This window comes from Euleptes europaea, chromosome 3 (genome assembly GCF_029931775.1).
Source record: "Euleptes europaea isolate rEulEur1 chromosome 3, rEulEur1.hap1, whole genome shotgun sequence".
Classification (NCBI taxonomy): Eukaryota; Metazoa; Chordata; class Lepidosauria; order Squamata; family Sphaerodactylidae; genus Euleptes; species Euleptes europaea.
In genome coordinates, this window is record NC_079314.1 from 39,096,693 (window position 1) to 39,121,128 (window position 24,436).

General features: G+C 45.9%; 1 protein-coding gene across 2 annotated transcripts in view; it reads right to left on the reverse strand.

The window, feature by feature from the left end:
- Positions 1-24,108, reverse strand: part of SEMA3A (semaphorin 3A) — a 181,502-nt gene extending 157,394 nt beyond the window's left edge. Inside the window, exon 1 of one of the 2 annotated variants that reach the window (XM_056845996.1) lies at positions 23,982-24,108. In XM_056845996.1, the coding sequence (XP_056701974.1) occupies positions 23,982-24,108 (127 nt within the window). The remainder of the gene's footprint in view (positions 1-23,981) is intronic. The other variant, XM_056845997.1, reaches the window with a different exon arrangement.
- Positions 24,109-24,436: the final 328 nt, after the last annotated feature.

Consider the following 24,436-nt stretch of genomic DNA (forward strand, 5'->3'; position numbering starts at 1 on the left):
ACAACAACTAGGGTTGCCAGACTGGGCCTAGCAATTGGCGTAAGAGTTGGGGACATGGGGTGTGTGATGTTGGTGGCATGACCACTTCTGTGGAAACCCTGGAAGTGATTTAGCGTAGCTCTAGGAATTGCCAGAAACTCTATGGTAAGAGTTATTTGGCAATTCCTAGAGCTACCCTATGTGACTTCCAGGTTTTTTCTGGAAGTGGCATAGTGATGCCAACAACATCACTAGCTTTTAAAAATCTTTCTCATACCACCATCCAGAGCTCAGAGCAGTGGTAGGCAAAGAGGGGTGCCAGTAGGAGGTGTCCCACTGGCCATCCTAACTACAACACAGTCACATCCAATGTCAGATTCTCTCCCTTGTTTCAGGGCTACAAGAACAGGAAGTGAACTAAGTTCTCTCTGAAATATAGCGTTTTCCTTAAGATAAATTATGTATAAATTATGTATAAATTACTCTTGCAGAGTTGCAATTTTTACTGAAAGTATAAGGACCTGGGATCCTGATCACATAAATGTTCTTTAAATACCCCTTTAGTAAGTCTGGGAAAAGGCCCAAGGGAAAACTAATCTGTATATTTTAAACCATTGCTTCTAGTAACTAAATCTGTGCTTGTCTGAAGATACTTCAGGGACTGAAGTTGTAAGAATCTTGTTTCATTGTGGTTGGTAATATATTCATAATGAATTGATAATGGATGCAGTTAAGTACTAGAACTTCAACACATTTAGCTTTATATCCTTGATCTTACTGACTTTAGAGGTTAGAAATAGCTTTGGCTTATTCTGTGAGAAATGACTCGTTCACATGTATTTGTTAATTTTTTCATTGCTTGATCAGCTTCCCACTGGTGAGCTTCACGGAGAAGTGTATATTGTTTGGTATCAACTCATTGTACTGTGATCCATGAACCTAGCTGTTATGCAGTGAGTTTTCTGCTGTAAATTGCTTTGATGAGGGCAAGTTGGTTCCCATGAAGCGTGACTTTAGATGGAAAAAACAGGGGTGCGCATTCGTTAAACCTAAACCAAAAAAAATGGCTTTTTAAACTGCAGCCAATAATCCTGATCCTAAAATTTTGGCTTCTCCTGGTATCATTTCCAGATCGCTGGCTACACCAGTAGAAAACAAAGTAGAAAAAAAGTTTCAGCACATTCATGTCAAACTCTGCAGCACCTTAAAGTTAACCACCACCCCTTCTGCTCGATTATAGTCTATGAGGAATCTTTTTGGAGCTCTGGAGTGGGCTGTTTTTAAAGATAGAGGCACCACATTTTTCAGAAAAGCTGCTGGAGACTCTTCGTATAAGAACCCCCAAGTTTGGTAAAGATTGGGTCAGGGGGTCCAATTTTATGGGGCCCCATTTTTCCTCCATTGGAAACAATGGATGAATGGGGGAATCCTCTTTGGTGGCCGATAACATGCAGCTAATGTGTGGCGAAGCTACTTCCTCCATACCATCAACTATTTTTCTCCCATCATCCTATTTTATATTGGTCAATGTATGTTTGCTGCTTGTTTTTCAGATGACATTCAGTTAGGCAGAACTTGTGATAAGAGCCAAAGATTTCTTGTTAATGGTGTATGTTTGCTGGTTAAGGTAGTGAACTCACATAAGTATGTCCATCTGGCTAAAAGTACATTTTATGGTAGTAATTGGTTTATATGTGGATCAGGGAGATATGCATTTTACATATGTTTTGTTTTGTTTAAAGCAGTTCATTTCATTGTGTAGATGGCTGCTGGCGTTTGTATCCAAAGAAGGGTGCACTCAATACATCCAGGCAGAGTCCAAAGGTTAAATGAGGGGTCTAAATTCCCGGTGTAAAAATAATATTTACTAGTCCCCAAAACAGCTGGTAGCACTTAATTGGGAATTGGATAATAGAAATGTCCATGTAATCAGGTGATCCAGAGGGAAATGATTTCATGCAGTGCATTTAATGAGGTTTTTCTTTTCTGTCATGTTCGTATTATCCGTGTGCCGTACTCTGAACAATAAAGCCAAGCAGAAGCAAAAGTCTATGATTATTACACCAAGGGAATATAATCCCAATGTCAATATTTGCACAAAGCAGAGAGAATCAATTATATATATATTTCCCTCTTCATAATGCTTTGATGAGATCCAGACTGTATTTCTCACTCGCTATACCTGCCAATAGGAAATTCCAAGGGCAGCTTTATAGGCTCCTTGTGAGGAGACTGTATTGTGGTAGTGTTTGTTTATTTAAACATATATAGGTTGAGCAAGTAAGGTCCGTATTGATTCCACAGCGACAATAATTCAACAATCCCAGTACCGTAGAATCCGTTCCTCCCAATCAGAAAACTTTTGACAACTTTCTCCAACCAGTTTCAGACTAAAAAATTGGTGTTTTTCTTATCTTTTCTAGCACAATTATTCCTTTTAGCCCCCATCCATGCTTCTGATGTGCGATCGCTGCATTCCCAAAGCATTTGTTTGCAGAATTCAGGATATATGTTGAAATGTTTGTCTCCCCACATCTACCTACACATATCTGCAAACATAAATGAGAGAAAGACCATGCCCAATGGCCCTGCCCAGGAATGTCCATGCACAAAGCTGAAATTGTTTGCTGAACCTTAAGTAAGTATAAGCATGCACTTGTAGCTGGGACCCATCTTTTTCCAGCATTTGCATGTGCAAAGCCTTTGTGTGTGCACTTTTATGGATACAGGGTTCATTTCAGACTTCTGGGGTGGCCTGGAGAGCACAATCTCACCACCCCCATATCTAGAAGGTAAGTGCTTTGAACACCTGAACTAGATATTATTTTTAACCCTGGGTTTTTTAATGGTTCTCTTCTGCATCATTTAATATATCAGAATCCATGTGACATATTTCATTAGTGCCATCCCAAGCAAAATTACAGAACATATCAAAAAAATCTGAATTAGATGTAGATGAAGGTGGAGTGAAAACTGGTAGAAGAAACATTAACAATTTGAGATAAGCAGATGATACCACATTACTGGCAGAAGATAGTGATGACTTGAAACAACTACTGGAGAAGGTTAAGTAGAAAGTGACAAAGCAGGATTACAGCTGAACAACAAAACGACAAAAGTAATGACTACTGGGGAATTACACAGCTTTAAGGTTGACAATGAAGAAATTGAAATTGTTAAAGATTTTCTATTCCTTGGCTCCTTCATCAACCAAAAGGGTGACTGCCACATAGAAATCAGAAAGAGATTGAGACTGGGAAGGGCAGCCATGAAGGAGCTAGAAAAGTTCATTGGTTCTTGTAGGTTATCCGGGCTGTGTAACCATTTTCTTTCCTGACGTTTCGCCAGCAACTGTGGAAGGCATCTTCAGAGTAGTAACACTGAAGGACAGGAGCTAGAAAAGATTCTGAAGTGTGAAGATGTCTCGCTGGCTACCAAGATCGAGTTAATTTATGCCATGGCATTCCCTGTTACTATGTGTGGGTATGAAAGTTGGACAATGAAGAAAGCTGACAGGGAGAAATCTGACTAACTGAAATGTGGTGTTGGAGGAGTTTTACAGATACTGTGGTCCATAGAGCTGTTGAAAAAAAAATTCGGTATAGTTCGGCTTCGGCAAAATTCGGCCCGTTTTTATTCAAGCCGTGTTGAAGTCCGAACTCCCCCGCTTCGGATCCCCGGAAATTCGGGGGGATCCAGAGTTCGGGGGAAAATTCAGCCCCCCGCGCGCCTTCAGGGGGAAGCCCCCTGAAGGCGCGTGGGGGGCCCTTTAAACAAGCCCCTCTGCGCTGTCTGCGCAGGCCGCGCAGAGGGTTTCCAGACCCCCCCCAGTTCTGCCGGGACTCCCAGCAGGGCTGGCGGGGGGCTGGCAGGCAGCGCAGAGGGTTTCCCGGCAGGGAGTCCTGGCAAGGCTGGGGGTGGGGGCTTTAAATAGATCTGTGCCTCCCAGCTGGGAGGCGCAGATCTATTTAAAGGGCCTGCCGCTCGCCTCCAGGGAAGCTCCCTGGAGGCACATGTGTGTGGGGGAAACAGATGTGTGCCTCCTGGCTGGGAGGCACAGATTTGTTTAAAGGGCCCGCCGCGCTCCTCCAGGGAAGCTCCCTGGAGGTGCATGCGGGGGGGGGGGGGGGGGAACAGAGCTGCGCCTCCCGGCTGGGAGGCGCACATCTGTTTAAAGGGGCTGAATTTGCCGAATTTATTCGGGAACACCCCGAACTCGGCGAATTCGGCTCCCCAGTTTCCCCCCTTTTTGAGTTTGGTTCGTCCAAACCGAAAAACCACCGAATTGCGAGAAATTCGGCTGTTTTTCAGTTCGGACTGAACCGAATCAACAGCTTTAGTGGTCCACCAAAAAGACAAATAAGTGGATTCTAAATTAAATCAAGTCTGAATTCGCCCTAGAATCTAAAATGACTAAACTGAGGCTATTGTACTTTGATCACATCATGAAAAGACAAGAGTCATTAGAAAAAACAATAATGCTAGGAAAAGTTGAAGGCAGCAGGAAAAGAGGAAGACCAAACATGAAATGGATTGACTCAATAAAAGAAGCTACGTCCCTCAGTTTGCAAGATCTGAGCAAGGTCGTAACAATCTGATATTTTGGAGGGTCGCCATAAGTTAGAAGCGACTTGACAGGACCCAACACACAAAGAGAGTTACAATGGGCTTAGAGACATTGACTTACAGGAATTCTAAGTGTAACTCTGCTTAGGATGGAATTATAAGGAACATTCCTAGAATCTTTTAAGACACTTCTACCAAAAAAGAATCTTATGAATATATTTCTAAAACTATTTTGGGAAGCATTTGTGGCCTTTACAAATAGCCAATTCATGTGACCTAACACAACTGAATTCCCCCTTCTGGATAAACACGATGCCTTTTCGACAAAGGGGAACTTTTCATCTCTACACTTACACCAGGGAGTGGGAAAAGACCTTCTGGCCCCCTGGAAGAAAGTATGCTGTAGGCCTTTCTTCTTTAATTTCTCCCTGCAACTGGGCATAGGGATGCCGGCATCCAGGTGGGGCCTGGGGATCTCCTGGAATTAGAGCTCATCTCCAGACTACAGAGATCAGTTTCCCTGGAGAAAATGGAAGCTTTGGAGGGTGAACTCCACTGTGGTCCCCACTGAGGGGGTCCCCACTGTGGTCCCTGTCCTCCCCAGGATCCACTGCCAAATCTCCAGGAGTCTCCCAACATGGAGCTGGTAACCCTACCCATCCCCACCAGTGACGGTGGGGGGCCTGGAAACCCAAATTGGGCAAGCCAGCCCTACCATCAGATAGGACGAGGCAGTAGATTTCATCATCATTCATGAGGAGCAGGTTTCCAGTTATTTATTATTATATTTTGCTGAAGGGGGAGTATTTGTAGTTTTGTTTGTTACACTATGCTTCAAGCTCATTCTGGGGGGAAAGGACACCTCCAAGATTCAGCAAAGTAAAGACCACATTATAAAAATGAACTTCAGAAAAGGGTAACAAACAAGAATTAAGGCTGTAAGAAAACATTTCAAAGACCTGCAGATTTGGAAATTGTATGCTTTTCTATAAAATAAATCCAGCATGCTTTGCAATTCAGACTGATCAATGTACTACCAATTAAAAGACATTTGATGCAGACATAACTACACAATCTATAGGGTTACCAGGTCCCTCTTCGCCACTGGTGGAAGGTTTTTGGTGCAGAGCCTGAGGAGGATGGGGTTTGGGGAGGGACTTCAATGCCATAGAGTCCAATTGCCAAAGTGGCCATTTTCTCCAGGTGATGTGATTTCTATCGGCTGGAGATCATTTGTAACAGCAGGAGATCTCCAGCTAGTATCTGGAGGTTGGCAACCCTAACAATCTAATAAATGGGGTAGCCAACCTCTAGGTAGTAGCTGGAGCCACTTTGGCAATTGGACTCTATGGCATTGAAGTCCCTCCCCTCATCAAACCCCACCCTTGATTCTTCCTTAAGTGATAGAGAATGTTGGCATATAAAAACCAACTCTTCTTCTCCTCCTCCTCCGCTTTCTCTTTCTCCTTGCTGTCACTAAGTTCTCGTGGCACTCTCTACTCTGCACATTTATTAAAGCCAAACAAATTGAACCGAGACTACATTTTATTAATTTCTACAAATGCAAGCAAGATTTTGAGCAGAACCCCAGTCATGCACCTAAGGCAAAAGCAGTATAAGACCAACTAGCAACAACACAGAGAGGGCTTCATCCAGTGTTGCTTGTACTTCTTAGGGACCAAATGAGAAAGCCTATTGCCCGATTTGCATTGGGGCCAGGTTCGAATCCCAGCTCAACCGTGGAACTCACTGTCTGGCCTTTGCCAATTCCTGTAACCCTAATCAACCATGCAGGGTTGTTATCAGAATAAAATCCTGTTTTGAGCTTCTAACAAGAAAGAGAAGGTACAAAGGTCACAAATAAATATATAAATGCATAGGCTGTCTCTATACAGCATGTGACACAGAAAAATCAGCAGAATGTATACCACAGAGACTGCCAATACTATCAGATACATCTGGATTTCAGATAGAGATTTATAAACTGTATTCTTACAATATCAAGTGTCTAATAGCTGCGGGCAGAGGCACCGAAAGCAGGACTTTAGGAGAGGATCTTAATTGGTGGGCTGGAGAATATGGAAGGCAGCAGCCCATCAACTTCCCTGGCCCTAAGCCATTCAGGGCCTTAAAGAGAAGAACCAGCACTTAATAATAATAATAGCAATTGCCGGCATAGGGTGTACAATGGCTTACAGAAGCATGGTCAAAACAAAACAAAAAATGTCTCAATCTGCTTATAAACACACATAAGAGCTTTCCAGTGGCTTCCTTAAAACTACCTGTTTTTGTACCTGACATTAATTCTTTTTTCACAGAAGTGAGCTCAGAAATATTACCTTGGCAACCAATTAGATCATATGAGAATTTCCCTTGAAATTCTTTTTCCCACCAGAGAAGTATTATGAAAGCAGTAGCTTAAAGCTGCAGTGTTTATTTATAGGTTGGGGCCAGTGCTATTAAGTGGCTGAGTTCACAAAAGATACTAAATTATTCAGGTTGGTGAAACTAGAATTGCCAGCTTCCAGGTGGATCTTGGAGCTCTCCTGGAATTACAAGTGATTTCCAGAAAACGGAGAGCAGTTTCCTAGGAGAAAATGGCTGCTTTGGAGACTGGACTCTACGGCATTACATCCCTGCTGAACTCCTTTCCCTCCCCAGGCTTCACCCCGAAATCTCCAGGAATTTCCCTATTCCCAATGCAGATCCTGTTTTCCACTTAGGATTGCCAACCTCCAGGTACTAGCTGGAGATCTCCTGCTATTACCACTGATCTCCAGCTGACATAGATCAGTTTACCTGGAGAAAATGGCCACTCTGGCAATTGGACTCTGTGGCATTGAAGTCCCTCCCCTTCCCAAGCCCCACCCTCCTCAGGCTCCACCCCAAAAACCTCCCGCCGGTGGTGAAGAGGCACCTGGCAACCCATTTTCCACTTGATGTCCTGCCACCAGCTGGTGCTTGCCCGATGCCACTCAGATTCGTATAAAGGTAAAGGTCCCCTGTGCAAGCACCGGGTCATTACTGACCCATGGGGTGACATCACATCTCGACGTTTACTAGGCAGACTTTGTTTACAGGGTGGTTTGCCAGTGCCTTCCGGCCGGGAGGCACAGATCAGTTTAAATGACAGCCCGAGCCTCTCCAGTGGAGTCCGCTGAAGGGGGGCGGGCTGTCCTTTAAACTGATCTGCGCCTCCCAGCTGGGAGGCGCAGGTCAGTTTAAAGGGCAGCCCGCGCCTCTCCAGCGGAGCCCGCTGAAAGGTGCGGGCTGCCCTTTAAACTGACCTGCGCCTCCCAGCTGGGAGGCTCAGATCAGTTTAAAGGGCAGCCCGCGCCTTTCAGCGGGCTCCCCTGAAGGGGGGCCGAATTTGCCATATTTATTCGCGAACTCGCTGAATTTGGCCCCCCCGGTTGCCCGCCGGTTTTGAGTTCGGATCCGTCCGAACAGAAAATCACCGAATCAGGGGAAATTCGGTTGATTTTCAGTTCGGACCGAACCGAATTGACAGCCCTACCTCAGATGCCTTCCCTGGAGAAACTCTATAAAGCCAAGCAGCCTTCTTTAACCCTTTAAGGGACTGCCAAAAACTTCCCGAGAAGCACAGAAAGAAAATTCCTGCCTACTTTCAAATGCTGGATGTGAAAATCTTTAGATGCTGGAGCAACAGGCTGCACCCTTACTTGTTCCAGACATCTCACTGAAAGTTTCTGGATTCTATTTATAAAGTAGTGAGAGAAATGTCCCATTTGCCAGCCGCTGTGTATATCTATTGGGCATGGATTTATTACAGCCGATTTTGTATGGGAGTAAACGGCAACAAATCTCATGCAGTATAAGGATCGATGGGCCGTAAAGCTGTCACATTTTACGACAGGCAGACATCTAAAGGACAGGACACAAAGAATGTTTTCTATTAAGTATGGGAACCCAAACTAGCTGTGGCATAAAGCTCAATAAGGAACATATTTGAGCAGCCTCTGATCTCTGTGGCATCTGGAGGCAAAGGCCTTTTAGGGGGGAAAACCACATACAAGTTCATACCATTTCTTCTCATTTGGTCTACTAGTTGCAGTATTTTGGCAAATGACAGCACTTGGCAGAGTAAGTGCCAATTCACGAAACTGACAGAAACAAGAAGAATCTCTTTTTCTGGACTTGCTGCTGTAGTTGGACAGTTAATGCATTTGAATGTTCTCCCAAGGATGGGAAAACAACTTCCCTTGACATGCTATGATTTAACCTGCCAGGAGCTTTGCACTGACATGCATGTTTAGCTTAGAAAAAAGGCGGCTGAGGGGAGACATGATAGAGGTCTATTAAATTATGCATGCTGTGGAAGAGAGTGGACAAGGAGAAGCTTTTCTCCCTCTCTCATAATACTAGAACGTGGGGTCATCTGCTGAAGCAGAAGACTGAGATTCAAAACAGACAAAAGGTATCTGAAGAAGTGAGTTGTGACTCATGAAAGCTCATACCCTGCCAGGAATTTAGTTAGTCTTTAAGGTGCTACTGGACTCTTACTCTTTTCTACTGCTACAGACAGACTAATACAGCTACCCATCGAGACAAAAGGAAGTATTTCTTTACACAACACTGTGTAAAGTGTGGAACTCCCTGTTCCAGGATGTGGTGATGGCTGTTAACTTGGAAGGGTTTAAGAAGGGAGTGGAAATGTTCATGGAGCATAGGGCAATCCATGGCAACTAGTCAAAATGGACGCATACCTATTCTCTCTGGTATCAGAGGAGCATGCGTATTATGTTAGGTGCTATGGAACATAGGCAGGATAATGCTGCTGCAGTTGTCTTGCTTGTGGGCTTCCTAGAGGCACCTGATTGGCCAGTGTGAACAAACTGCTGGACTTGATAGGCCTGATTCAGCATGGCTTTTCTTATGTTTTAAAACATGCAATCCCACCTCCCCACCCCCACCCCCCACCGGCAAACTCTAAATTTTTGGCAATTTCTAGAGAGGACTTACATCAAGTGCTGTCATTCCCCTCTAGGAATCAACAAAAACTCTATGATTTCACCACAAAGTTTCCAGCAATTCCTCAAGAGGTATGACATCAATTCCAGGTATTTCCTGGAAGTGACTCCTACCACAGGCCCGATGGCCACCAACCCTGGTCTCCTGTAGGCCTGGCAACCCTTCAGGCTACCTGGGGCAGTGGTATATGTGCTACTATCATAAGGCAAATGGAAATATAAAAACCTGAGTAAATCTAGTATACATAAATGTTATCTTATTAATTTAAATTAGGGCTGCCACATCCACTGCCGCCGGCAGGCGCTTGCCTACTGCCGCTCAACGGGCTGGCAGGGGAAATATGTTGGGAAAGGGTTGGAAATGTTGGCAGCGTCCCAACGTGCTGATGCCACTCCCTATGAATCTGGAAGTGACATTGACATGTGTGCCCAGCAGTGCAGTTGGCATGTCGCTGGGAGATGCCAGGAACACTCTGGCATTTTGTCCAATGCCAGTGTCCCTGACATCCCCCAGCAATGTGCCAACTGCCCTTCTGGGCAAACTGTAAGACTTGCCTCCATGAGTGGGCCCACTGGCAGCTCTCATTGGTCGGCAGCTAACTACCTAAGCCTACCCATGACACCGGCCCTGCTCCCTCCCTTCCCCAAACTCTACTCTCCCCAGGCACTGCCCACAAATCACTAGCAACTTTCCAAGATGGAGTTGGCCATGTAAAGCAGGCCCCAGATAGGTTTGCCAACCTCCACATAGTAGCTGGAGATCTCCTGCTATTACAACTGATCTCCAGCTGAGAGAGATCAGTTCACCTGGAGAAAATGGCCACTTTGGCAATTGGATTCTATGGCATTGAAGTCCCTCCCCTCCCCAAGCCCCACCCTCCTCAGGCTCCACCCCTAAAACCTCCCACTGGTAGGGAAGAAGGACCTGTCAACCCCAGCACCAGAGCAACTCCAACAGGAGAGCTCTGTATGCTGAGAATTTGGAAGGCTCCCCCATCAAGACAGAAACCACACAGCTGGTGGTTCGGCAGGGCTCTCTTGTGGTTCAGTTGCTCCCGTAAGGCCGAGTACAATGCCTGTCTTGATTCAGAAAGAAAACATACACACTGCTGCATCAGACTAACATGACTAACCCCTGGAACTGATTAAAAGTGAAATGAGTCTTCTGGCACCTCAAAGTTCATAGACTTCAGATGCTTCTGACATAGCGGCTGCTAGTCTCAGAATGGTTTTGCCACAATAAATCTGTGAGTCTTTAAGATGCCACAACATCCTTGATTGTTTTAACCACTCATCATTAATTATTTTTGTAAAAAAAAACAATTACAGGGCTTACTCCCATTCTGGTGTGCTTTTCAAATCTCATAACCAGACATTTCCTAGCAATTCTATCTCAACTTCTCATATAATTTCCATTCCCTGATCACCTCCATATGTCTGGCAGAAGGTAAAATAGTGCCTGTATATTCGCATGAATGGGGGCTTGCACCAGACTTGGGGAGTCCAGAATGAAACAGAGACACTTGCCAAATTTCTTTGTGCTGATACAAAAAGATTTTTGAAAATACTGTATCTTTCACAAACTGTATACTCCAAACAGAGCCACAGTCCCCTGACAGAAGACATGCTTTGTATAATTGCTTGCATCTGCAGTAAAAGGATCTCAGTTAGTAAAACTAGAAAAGACTTGGACCCGTGGGTATTATTACCTCACAAGAGGGGCTGGTGCCTTGAAAGAGCATGTCGTCATTTTAGATGCCTCTTGGATCTGGGAGATCATGTGAAGTATGGATCCTTCCACACTGTATCAACCATACCATACTATGAAATCAAATGTTAGCAGTAGCATCAATTAGAGTTCTTACTCTTTATACATCTTGTCAGCTGATTTCTCTGCCTCAGGACTAGAGAACAAAAACAGTGTAGAAGCTGTGAGGGTACATATAACTTGCTTTCATTCAAATAATGGCATTTATTAAACAGATTTTCCCCTCCACTTCATTCATTCTGGGATGCCCAAGTTTAACCAAACAGTCATGAAAGCTGATATCTTGACTGTGGAATAAAATCGTGTTTTGAACATTCCATCACATCATGGGATATGAGGAAACACATATGGATATATATTCAGTATTTTCCTAGGCTATTTCAGTGTGGCATATGTGTGAGAGAAAGCAGAATGATAAGTTTTCACCACAAAGTTAGCCATCTAATAAAGAATCAGCTGTTTTCTTACTCAACTGACAACTGTGCAATGGAACTGATGGAAGCCACAAAGGTGAGGATAGTAATCTTAAAAATATACACAGCTAAGTCTTGATCCAATAGGACTCTCCAGATTTTCTGTGCTAATTTTCAATATAGCAATCAGTACAGCACAGGGTGTAGTAGAAGAAGAAGAGTTGGTTTTTATACCCTGATTTTCTCCTCCTTTAAAGAGTCTCAAACCAGCTTACAATGTACCTGTTGAAACACTTCTTTCTGTGAGTTGGCAGGGGTGCTGCCATCTGTTTTGGTCAAGGACAAGATCCACAAAGAGTCTGGTGGTCTTTGACCTTTCTCAAAATCCCTACCAAACTTAGGAGAGGGTCCAACATCTCCATGCCCTCCTTTGCTTCCAGGATACACAGACTTTCTGAGTTGCTGACCCCACCCAGAGAAGAAAAGGATTGCTCCCACCCTGCTAGACTTTGCAAAACTGAATAGCTTGGGAGGGCCTTTGGAGACAGTTCAAGAACAGTTCAAGAATACGGTCTGTCAAGGGTCATATTTTATTATTGTCAGGGCACTGTCTAGCTTTATCAACTTAAATACGTGCATCCATCTTTTTAACTTTTAAAGATTTATTGTTATTTTATTCCGATTCAATAGAAATCCTGGCAGGTTTAAAATGTATTCATTTACTCATCATCCGTTTTGGGCAGGGATGGGGAACCTCAGGCCCGGGGGCCGTATGCCGCCCCCGAGGACATTTTTTGTGGCCCTCGGGAGCTCTGGGGCCCCGCTGTGGAGGCACAGCACAGGGCGGCCCTCCCTGAGGATGTTCCTGGGGCCACTGCTAGCGGGGGTGCTGCGGCGCCCTTTGGACCTCCTCTCGCTGACTGACAGCTGTTGGTCGGCAAGAGGAGGGGGAGGGATGCTTCCCCCAAGGCTGCCCCCTATCACCGCAGCATGTAGGAACGCCGGGGCATACTGTAAGCCCCTCTTGCTGCCTGTTGGCAGTTGAGCAGCGAGAGGGAGGGGGGGAAAGAGGCCCACGGCTCCTGGCTGCAGAGCATGTGCGCAGGAGCCGATCGGGCTTCGGGGGGCCTTTTGTGGACTCTGGGGGTGGGAAGGCATGGAGCTGGGGCCAGGTTGCTTGGGGCTGTGTGTGTGTGGGGAAAAGGCTTTTCTCTCTCCCTCTCTTTCTGTCTCTTTTTTTGTCTTTCTCCCTCCGTCCTTTGCTTTCTCCCCCTCTTTCCATTTCTTTCTCCCTCTCTCCCTTTTCCTCTTTCTCTGTTTTCCTTCCTTCCTCCCTTGCTGATCGACTGCGGGCTGCACCCCCCTGGCACCTCGTTTGCTCGGGCCCCCCGCTGGCTGCCCTCCTGCCTGGGGGGAGTGGGGGCGCCCTCCAGGCCTTCTCTGCGTGGCCTCCCCTGGGGTTGCCAACCTCCAGGTGGTGGCCGGAGACCTGGCAACCCTAGCCTCTTCCCCCCCACCGGGAGATCTACACCTGGTATGGCCCCCGAAAGATGTTATAAATGTGCAAATGGCCCTTGGCAGGAAAAAGGTTCCCCACCCCTGGTTTTGGGTATTTGTTTGAGGATTTAAAAGGAAACTTGGATTATACCATCAGTTTATATCTCTCTATCAGGGAATATGAAGAGACACTGGGAGATGTTGAGTAGGTTGATGGAAAACCTGAGGGAGTCTTATCTGGGCAGTAGGTTCATAATAGCTGGTGATTTTAATGCTAAATGATGAGCAGTGGTTAGAGGATTGTGAGGGGGGTTGTGCAGGATGTTGGACTAGATGACCCTAATGGTCCCTTCCAACTCTATGATTCTATGAGGCAATGAGCAATGATGAGCTCAATGATGACCAATGATGCAGAATCATGGGCAACAAATTTATGTATTATAGGAATTCCTTGGATAGGAGTGTCAATCCAACAGGGTGAATGTTAATGGATCTTGTAATTAGAGGTGACTTGGTTATCTTAAATGATCAACAAGGGATTAATGACCTACGAGACTTTGCTTGTTGACAGATGGGGGGGGGGCTAGTATGATCGATTATATTTTATTCTCTCCAAATTTTAAACTCCCCTGAGGCAGAGGATCTTCTTCTTCACTGAAAATGCTGTGGATTGAACCTGAAACCTTAGATGCTCTACCATTGAGCCTAACCTAAAGCTGTAAATGGTAGTGGTAAAAAAATTGTTCTGGGGGTGGGGACTAAATTGTTTATCATTTATGCAGAGAACATTTCCTTAGAGATCATTTGGAAATTTCAGCAAGTATAACAGGAGATCTTCCAGCATTCATGCTCTCCTAAAATAGACACTTGTGACAGGTATGTTCTGGTACTTGTTGAAAGAGTAGGTATTTTTGGATTTTCTTCTTCAGGAGATAAAGAAGGCTCTCTCTCTCTCTCTCTCTCTCTCTCTCTCTCTCTCTCTCTCTCTCTCTCTCTCTCTCTCTCTCTCTCACACACACACACACACACACACACACACACACCCCTTTTTAACATCACTTAGCTGTTCATTTTATACCCATACAGATTTACACAGCACTGAAACTCAGAGCTAATCCAAAACATCTGCCTTAGATGAGGCAAATACCTGCTCTTTCCCCCCCCCCAAATTCCCTTGTGGCCTTTGATTTTATAGATTCACCTCAAGTCTCTCAATGAATTGATAAGGGCATTACTTCCAGTTCAGGCAAATTTTCTCCCATTGCCGTAATGAGAGGACAACAATGTATTTTCCCCTTCATCAAAGTTAAAGGGAAGATAAAGGATTTCCCTATTTGCCATTTTTTAAGCTATAGTTTTTATCTATTTAGATGCTTTTACCTGCTTTTCTCCCCAGTGGGGACCCAGAGGCTTACAACATTGTTTGCCTCTCCTCCATCACAACAACTTAGGGGTGCCAGGTTGCCCTCCAGAGTGGACAATCTCCCATGCCACTGCTCCAGCTCCAGCCACCACTTGATAAACAAGCAGTAACTAAAATTAGGGGGAACCCAATTTCATACGGCACGCTAGGAATTCCCCAAATCTCTACAGTAAAAAATCATGAAGCTATGGGAAATTCCTAGCTAATGCCATGACATTACTTCTGGGTATGCAACTAGAAGTAACATCCCAGTGTTTTATAACACTTGTTTGCGAAGTCACCCAATACTGAGGGATCGTAAGCCTGTAACACCTTAGTTGAGTGTGACTGGCCCAAGGTCACCCAGCTAGCTTCCAGGGCAGAGTGGGTATATTTGAACTTGGTTCTTCCAGGTCCTGGTCTGACCTGAAGCTGGCTGGGGCTTCCTCAATGAGAGGAACAGTCCAGTCCTGTAAGACAGCTTGCCCACCACAAACAATCTTCCCCAGCATTAAGCTGATGTGGGGGAGCACTCAGTATGTTCTGAGTGATGCTCTTTGCTCACAAAGGCTGTCTTGGTATATGGGCTAAGCAGGCCTGTCCGGTGTAAACTGTTCCTGTGTGAACTGAGTGCCTCAGTGGCAGATATGCAGGGGTCTTCTGGAATGCAGTTTGATGTGGAACACTTGAAAACAGCTTTTCTAAGTGTACTTAACATAGATTGGTTTCAACTCTGCTGTTCTTCTCACTAATCATAGTTTTAAAAAATTGGGTGTGTGTGAGAGAGATTTTGACAAGTGAATTCTACCATTCTTGTTAGAAAATGCATGCAAGCAGCTACAAAACTTTGATTTAAAATTTGATGATCTGGGGGAAAAAGAGTGATGCTTTTGGATGAAAAGAATTTGCCACTTAGAAATACAAGAGAAACTGGATGAATGCCCAGATATTTCAGAGGGTGCTGGAGGTGATTTTAACTCTGCAAGATTATATCTATGATAATGAAGAAGTAACTCATCTCAAATTTTTACCATTAGGAATATTTAGAATTGATGAGTGACTCTGTTTTGCTCCAAGCAGTCTGAATTCAATCTAAACCAACGAATTTACAGTCAAAACTGGAAAAAAAAAAAAACTGGTGTGGGATATGCAAATCATTTAGTACTTGCAATATATGCATATGTATGCTTACCTATGTGAGTACAACTTAGTCATGAATTTGGGTCATGCAAATGTTTTTCTTAACTTCAAAATGTTGCAAACACCATTTGAAGGACAAGTCTTTTACAGTGCGATCCTAAACAAAACTACAGCCTTCTAAATCCAATGAAGTCAATGGGCTTAGAAGGATGTAACTCTGTTTAGAAATGCATTGTTAGTCTTGGGAAATGACCTAATCCGGAACTCACCAAGCTGTGTCCTCAAAAGAGTTATGGGGAAATAGTTACCCTGACTATAGTCAATGATTGAAGAATGGTATCCATAAGATGCCAGACATGTAAGAAAAAACTTTGAAGCCAGAGCAAGTTGGCATCACTTGAGGAAGGGAGTGGTGAGATAAAGATGGTTTCACGGAAATAAGTCTATTCTTAAAATGCAATATCTCAACTCAAGTTTGGTGTGTGTGTGTGTGTGTGTGTGTGTGTGTGTGTGTGTGTGTGCCGGCAGGTCACAGCTGACTTATGGAGACCCTGTAGGGTTTTTTTTCAAGACAAGAGATGTCTGGAGGTGTTTTGCCATTGCCTGCCTCCGTGTGAGCTGAGAGAGTTCTGAGAGAACTATGACTGGCCCAAGGTCACCCAGCAGGCTTCATGTGGAGGAGTCGGAAACTGAACCCGGTTCTCCAGATTAGAGTCTTAATCACTCCACCACGCTGGCTCTTTGTTATCAATGTACAATATAATTATCACCTTACATCCACCACATTCTTCCACTTCTATGTGCGTTGTGGGAGGGAAAAGGCTCTCTGGCTACACACTAGTAATAAAGAACCCCATGTAGGGAAGAAATTGACCAGAGATGCTACAGTATCATGTCTCCAGTTTCCAGAGGAACCATGTGCAGGTGGATCTTGAACCTTCAGCCTTTTAGAATGTAATTAAGTACATGAAAACTCTACCATGGTTTCTCATGGGAAACCAGGAAAGTGCCAATAATTTTTAGCATTAACAGTAATGTCAAATAATATTGTAATGTTTTCTTAGTGTTCAAGTGAAGGAGGGTTTGTGAGAGGGTGAGAAAGACCAGAGAGATTTTCAGTTATAAGGGGAAAAAATACATCTTTTTGCACAGCTTTCATGAATTAGTCTGAGGAAAACAGGTAATAGGAATCAAACTCATTGACACCAATTTAAACATCAGTTTGGCTTAGTTTATAAGTTTCAAGGGAAAAATTCGACATAGAGGTGATGTTAACAACTGGCAGAGGACCTCTTTTTCAGCCACGTTGGCCAAGTTTATTCGCCATTATTCTGAAGGTGTATATGAGTTTATGCTAATGATGTATCCAGGTGGTTCTTAGCCTATAGCAAGTCTCAGAGGGTCACAACTCATCAGGCCCTGATCCAAGTTCTTATCAGTCTCACCCACTGTTTGGAAGGATTTTACACCAGAGACATCAAGAAACTTCTTTACTAGTTATCAAATTTCTAGACAGAAGGCAGCTGTCTAGAAATGGAAAAAACTTTCAGAGGTGCTCAGAGAAATGGGGGGGCATAGAAACAGACACACAAATTTCTGGTTTTCAACTGAATACATCACCAGCTATTACTAACATCAATCCAACCATGCAATTCTGAAGACACACAGAGCTATCTTAAGCAGGTCTACTCAGTGGGGCTTACTCTCAGGACAGTATTTGTAGGATTGCACTGCCAGACACTTAAGCCTTCACAAGAGGCATCAGCGATTTTTACTAATTCCTCCCTCCCAATATAGACCTCCCACTTTACCCCTGATGCTGTGCCTGAAGGTTTGATGAGCTCCTTGGAACAAATTGGGGGGTACTCAATGGATTGCCGGGTGGGGGGAGTGGGAAAATCCACAGATGGTTGGATATACCCCAATATCTATGAATGCAGGAGGGTGTCTTTCTATGTCTAGAAAAGCCCTTTGCATTGGTAATTAATGTGAAAACCAGTCCAGTGTTATACCAGAAGTAACCATAATTTCTGCATTAAGACTGTGCCTCTTCAGTTTCACTTCAGCGTCAGCCTCTGTGCCCTGTTTGATGGCCTTCAAGGGCAGCAGGTCGGCCACTGCGTGAAACAGGATGCTGGACTAGATGGACCCTCACTGGCCTGATCCAGCAGGGCTCATGTTCTATTCTTATGCTCTAAGACCAGACTGTGTGGATGACGCTATATTGTGGGCAGTGCTTTAGGATCAGATGTTTAAAGAAAACTGTGTATGTTTGAAAAGAAATTATTTATTTGGAAAATGCATAGTCCCCCTCTCCAGAGACCTGGCTGAGGCAGCTAACAAAATAAACAGAATCCTAAAACGTAAAAGCAAAACATCCATGACAAAAGAAGCCATAAAGCGCTCTAAAACAGCCCTCAGATGGGATGCCAGCCATAAAAACAACAGTGTAACTTCAGTTAAAAGTTTGGCTAAAAAGAAATGTTTTGGCTTCGCCCTAAACGACCAGCTATAACTACAGACTCCCTAGGGTTGTTGCACCCTCCCTTACATTTTTAGGAATACACTCCACAAATACAGTTCTATCAAATTGCTCAAGCACATGAGGGAGACCCCCTGGCAACCCATACTTTCACCTGCCAGCTCCTTAGGTGCCAGGAGGGAGAAGTGGGGGAGGGGAATGGAGGCACGCCAATTGGGGTGTGTGGCTTTACTGTAGAGATTTTGTGAATTCTAAAGTGTCCTATGATGTCACTTCTGGTTTTTCAGGAAATGACTTTGGCATGCCAGCATGACACAGGGGTGGCAGTCCCCTGCCCCGATTGCTCCCTGGGGTTGCCAGCTGCATCCTGGCAACCCTACAATGCATGGGGGGGGGGAGAATCTCTTTTAACGTTTAAGCTGATTGCTACATGAGATTCTTGCTATTTAACATTTAATCTTATTCCTATGCTTATCCTTTGCATCAGTTTTGAACCAAATTTCTTTATCTTAATGTAACTTGAATGGAAGCCACGGGGAAAAAAGAAATGAAGAAACACAACAGTGTTTCCAGTAAATTGCTCTGGAGTAATGTGCATTCAATTGAGCAATAAAAAGAAAAGAACCGCACACGGACCTTCCCAGACATAGTCGATAGTGCCGAGATGTATTCAGTAAACAAACAGGATGAGACAGATGCATTTCAGAACCATGTGGTTTACACATGCAGAGGATGAGTGTGGGTCACACGATCGGAAGTGTCCCAAGCAAAGCAGTTGCAAACCAGGCCACTATAGGGCATTGCTAAAAAGTGGGGTCGTTTGTTTATTTTGTAGAAACAAAAGAGCAAAGGAATAAACTGGTAGGGAACATGTATTGAAGTAAAAGTTGGGTCACTACAGACGTAATTCTGCTCACCCTGGGCATGTGAGAACCACTTCTCCATTGGGAGGTCCCATAAATCCGGGAGGTGCATGTGAGGGATGTAATCGGGGCAGGGCCATGCGTGGATCTTCCCCACCTTGTCTGCCTTCCTCACTACAGGCGAGACAGGTAGCAGGAGTTTGCTACTGAGAGGGAATAAGGAAGGGGAGGGGGAGATGGGCTCATCTGACTGGCTCCCAGCCTCTTCCGCAGAGTCTTAAGTAGGGTTGCCAACCTCCAGGTACTAGCTGGAGATCTTCTGCTATTACAATTGATCTCCAGCCGACAGAGGTCAGTTCCCCTGGAGAAAATGGACGCTTTGGCAATTGGACTCTGTGGCATTGAAGTCCCTCCCCAAACCCTGCCCTCCTCAGGCTCTGCCCCAAAAACCTCCTGCCTGTGGCGAAGAGGGACCTGGCAAGCCTACTGTTAAGAAAGACTTAACTTTGTGTCTGCACCACACCACTGTGATCAGTAAGTTGATATATATCCAGTGAAGAATGGCCTGAAATAGATGCTTGACTGTGATTCTGTGTATAACACTGAGTACTGATGTAAGTATATGCTGATGGAAATGGTCTACATGTTTCAACTATGTGCGCTCACGCTGCCCACCCCGTGAAAATGCGTTTCAATGGTGTTAACTCATACATTCAAGTCTGAGGCACAGTGAAGTCATAAGAAATCAACGCATGTGTGAACCAGCCTTTAAATGCAATCCTGAAACTCCATGCCCGGCCCCCAGGTCTTGGAAGATTTGCTAATTCACAAAAGGAAATATGAGAAGGAGGGGGCTGTACACTTGGAATCCAGAAGACCTGAAAGAATTAATTTGTACCATAGGAGTGGGAAGCTGCCTGTTTCCCCTTCCCCTAGGCTTCCCACAACTCCTAGGCTTTCAATGAATAGGTTATGGTCATTTACAGCTTGCAAAGAAGGTGGTGTGGTTGTACACATAACAACCCTTCATAATTCTATACCACTTTTTCTATGCGCAGGTCTTCATCTAAAGCCTACGGAGGCCAGTGGAAATACTTTGCCCTGACTGAACACGCTAGTTCCGAATCTGAAAGGGGACCTTAAATTTCTGTTTTAAAAACACTGGCTTTTCTTACAACTCAAAAGTGAACAATATCAAGACCTTATTTGTGTTGCTATTATTACAGTAGGAAAAAAATAGACTTTGGACCTGATCCTGTTCACATATGGAACTCACTAGACAGGATCTAACAAGTTATCTTGGGTCGTCTATGGGTGGGTTCTTTGTTTACTCCTTGGGAACAGCTGATCTCATCTCACGTGCAGTATCAAAAACTGCTGTTGCAACTCCCCTCAATTTCCCCCATGAAATGGGATGGGTTAAGGTTAAGCTACTTTCATGGTTCTTTGATTCTTATGTGTCCTCACTCCCCCCAAAAGTCAGCTGCTTAGAAATTCATTGCTGATCACCATTGTTATACCACCCTCTATCTACATGCAGGATGGTTCCAATCTGGCACAAATGTCTGCAGGACAGAAAGTTAGAAGAATATATATATTAAAAAGCAAGGTCACAGACAAGGTCTTTCTGGCAACCTGAGGAATGGTGGCGTTGCAGCGGTCATTTGAGAGCCAGTGACCAACAGGAAATTAAGGTTGATAGGGATTTACATCTTCATGAATCTTCTAAAAAAATCAGCAACACTTTTTTTAATTCTGCTTGACTCACATAATTACTACTATTTTGGGTAACATCTATTTGACGACTGACTACAAAGTATTTCTTTGGCACAAACCCCAACTGCACAAATGTCAAATCAAAAAAAGGCAGTAGTCAGTAAAAAACAAACATGCTTGCATTCATTTCAGTTTATTTTAATTAAGAGTTATCCTATCCCTGAAAAAAGACTTGCCAGGTAGCCAGGTGATATTTACATGTTTGAAATAGCTTTTTTAAAAAAATACACAGTAGGTCCCAGAAGCATGAAAAGCCTTGTGGTGCCATCCTGGGAAACCCACCATGATGTTTGCGGCATAAGAATCTGCTGCTGTTCATCATTTCCCTGTTAATGCACTGAGCGCTCTTAAAGCAATTGCTGTGCTCCTTTCATTGAGGAAATATTCACAGCAGGAGACATTAGAAGGGCAATTAATTATCCAAAGCTTTATGAGTTGTTCTTTATTCCCCCACGTCTCTCCAGTAACTCGATATTTATGGTTACATTGGCACCACGAGCACACATCCAGAACTCAGATTACCACCAGTCTGAGCATCCAAGAACTCTCAGCTAAGCAAAATCCACACCGTGGAGAGTAAGCAGTGTCAGAATTCGTAGGAACATGAATAACAAGCATGAGTGACAAGCCTGTATGCAGCACACCACAAGAGTTCCAAGGGTTCACAGACATTCTCTGTGATTCACAAGCTTAGATGTAAGCTTGGGCTCAACACTCAGTTAGGTCAGGACATGAGACTCAAGACATTAACATTCTTCTTCTGCTGCTAGTTCACTTAGTTTTAATCTCAGGATAATTCTGCATCAGCGTGGTGGAGTGAGTGGTGCTGGATTTGGACTGCAGGGGCCTGAGGTTCAAAATACCTGGCCCACCATTAAGTACGCTGGATGGCCTTTCAAAAGTTGTTATCTCAGTATAATCTACCCCACAAAGTTGTTTTGTAGCATAATGGAGAACGTCACAATGTGCATCGTCTTGAATTCCTGGGAAGGCCAGGATACACATGGGGTAAATCGCACTAAAAATACCACTTGGGCTGCACACTTAATTGAGCGCAAGCCCCATCGAGCCCAAGAAAGAGATGCAGTGCTGTGCATTTTAGAGTGTCCAGTTTGATACCCAAGTCTGAATAAAATAGCAGTGGAAACCACCTCACAGGTACCAACTCAGTGAAAAGGAGGACACAATGCTCTGAAGCAAATCAGTGGCACTGCCTTAATACCTCACTCTACACCCAGCCCTATCAGTGATGCATTAAGCATGGGATGGATAATGCTAATTCCTTCTGGGGAGCAATGGTAAAAAGAAGGCTTTACTTAACTTTCAGGGAGTTAAAAATAGTCCACCGCTACTAATTAGCCATTATTCATTTTAACAGAACGCTGTAAATCACCAACTGAATCCCCCTTACTGTAACTGCGTTTTAATAGAAACACGAAAGTAAATTGGATCACAAGCAATTAAATATCCATTTAGGGGAGCTTATAAATCGGCACAGCTGCACCAGATGCTAGCAACCAAAAGGGAGTGAGTTCACGTGCATTTTTATAAGTATCGAGTAATCTTCTCAAGGCAAATTCATTAGCATTTACTAGCAACTATCAAGAGTTGTGTACACACTCGCAGCGTATGCCTGTTTTAGAAACAGGTATGTTTATTTCACAATCACACCAGAATCCAGCAATGTTCTGATGGGTGCTTAATTTACCTAGCAAAGGAGTACTAAAAAAATGTCTCGACAGTTAACGTGTTCCTTCCCACATCTTTACTTCCGAGTAGTTTTACTGACATCGACGGCGCTACCCCCGTGTAAACAGCTCGAGCAACTTAATTAGTATCAGAGCCTAGCAGGTTGGGGTTTTTTTTTTTTTTTTCGCTTTTAAACTCCTGGCAACAAAAACAGGAATCCTCCCTAGTATGGAAACAGATTTTTTAAAAAGGAAAGATCCCCTCCTCCCTCCCCCCGGCACAACATAAGCTGCGCAGACACGGTACGCTCCACGAAGGGGGCTGACATCCCTCTGACCACAAACACATGTTCCTCCTTTTCCGTACAGCAAGCCACATCAGCTTTGTTACTTGTTCGCTCCAAAGGTCCCCCCACCCCGGGGGAAAAAGTGGGTTTTGGACCGCATCCCCTGGCTTCTTCCCGTGCGCCTATTCCAGCACATCCTATCTAACCACGCCGCATAGACTTCGCGTGCTTTCCAAGCGCTGGCCGGAGCCCGGAGTGGGTGTGCCCCGTCGCTCGAAGTGAGGAGAGGGGCCGGGGGGCGCTTATGCAGGGAAGGTTTCGCCGAGGGTTTGCCGCGCTCTAGATGCGCATTTCCCCCCCATCCGAATTCTCCAAACTCTGCTTATTGTTGAGTTTTGAGCATTCGCACGGGGGGGGGGGGGGAAACGCGCATCCAGAGAGGGGCAAACCCAAGGCCAAACCTCCCGCGCTCAAAAGACCCAGGTTGCAGCGCCGCGACTTGGGCGAGCTGCCGCTCCGCCGTCCCCGCCCCGCTCAGCGGCAGGACCTGCAAGTTTCCTCTCCCCGCCGACGCCGAGCTCGTTCAGACGTGGCGCACAGATCAGGCGGCGAGATTTGCAGCAATAAGCGCACGCCAGCGCTAGATTCCCTCCCCCTTTCTTTTCCTCCTCCTCTCTCTCTCTCTCCCCCCTCTCTTCCTCGACACTTCCCGGTTTTCTTGCACCCCCCCCCCCCAAAATAATCTCCCACTTCCCCCAGGCCCCCGACCGCCAGGCGAGCGCCGCTTGCAGATTCATGACGGCGGCGGCGTTCCCTCTTTCGCCGGCCCCAAAGACCGAAACGGCGGGGGAGGCCGGCCGGCCGGCCGTGCTCCCGGCGCAAGTCGAGGAGGGGACGGACGCATCCCGGGTCCGGGCGCAGATGGACGTGTGGAAGCACAGACGCGCGCACGGGCCCCCTCCGGCAAGGCCGGGCTGGCCGAGCGCCCCCCCCCCCCCCGAGCCTCCAGCCCCAGCCTAGCCCGCCTTGGGGGGGCGAACTCTTTCCTTTGTCTCTGCCGGCGAACCCCCCCCCTCCTCCTCCCCCCCCATCCCGCCCGTCCGTCCGTCGGTGTCGGGGTGCGCCTTACCTTTGTAGGGCAGCTTGAGGCGCGGCCCGTGGCTCCTGCCCTGCGGCTGTCCGGCGGCTCTCGGGGCGGGCGGCAGGGCTCCCAGCAGCGGCAGCAGCAGCAGGGCGATCCGGCCCGGCCAGCCCATGCTGCGGTCCCCGGCGCGGCGGCGATCTACAAGCGGAGAGGGGCACAGGGGACGGCGGTCAGGGTCCGCATGGCCCGGCGGGGGAAGCCGCCGCCCCCGAGCCGGCCGGGGGCCGAGCGCCCGGGGCGGGGAGTGGGGCTGCAGCCGCCGCCGCCGCGCCGGCCTCCGCGAAGCGCCGCCAGCGGGCAGGGCTGCCGGCCCCAGCAGCGCACATGGAGGGCGGCGAGCCGGCCGGGCTGCCCCCACTGGCTGTCACCGGAGGCTCGCCGCCAGCCGCCGCTTGCGGAGGGACCCGGCGGCCACCGATTCCCCCCTCCGAAGGCTGCCT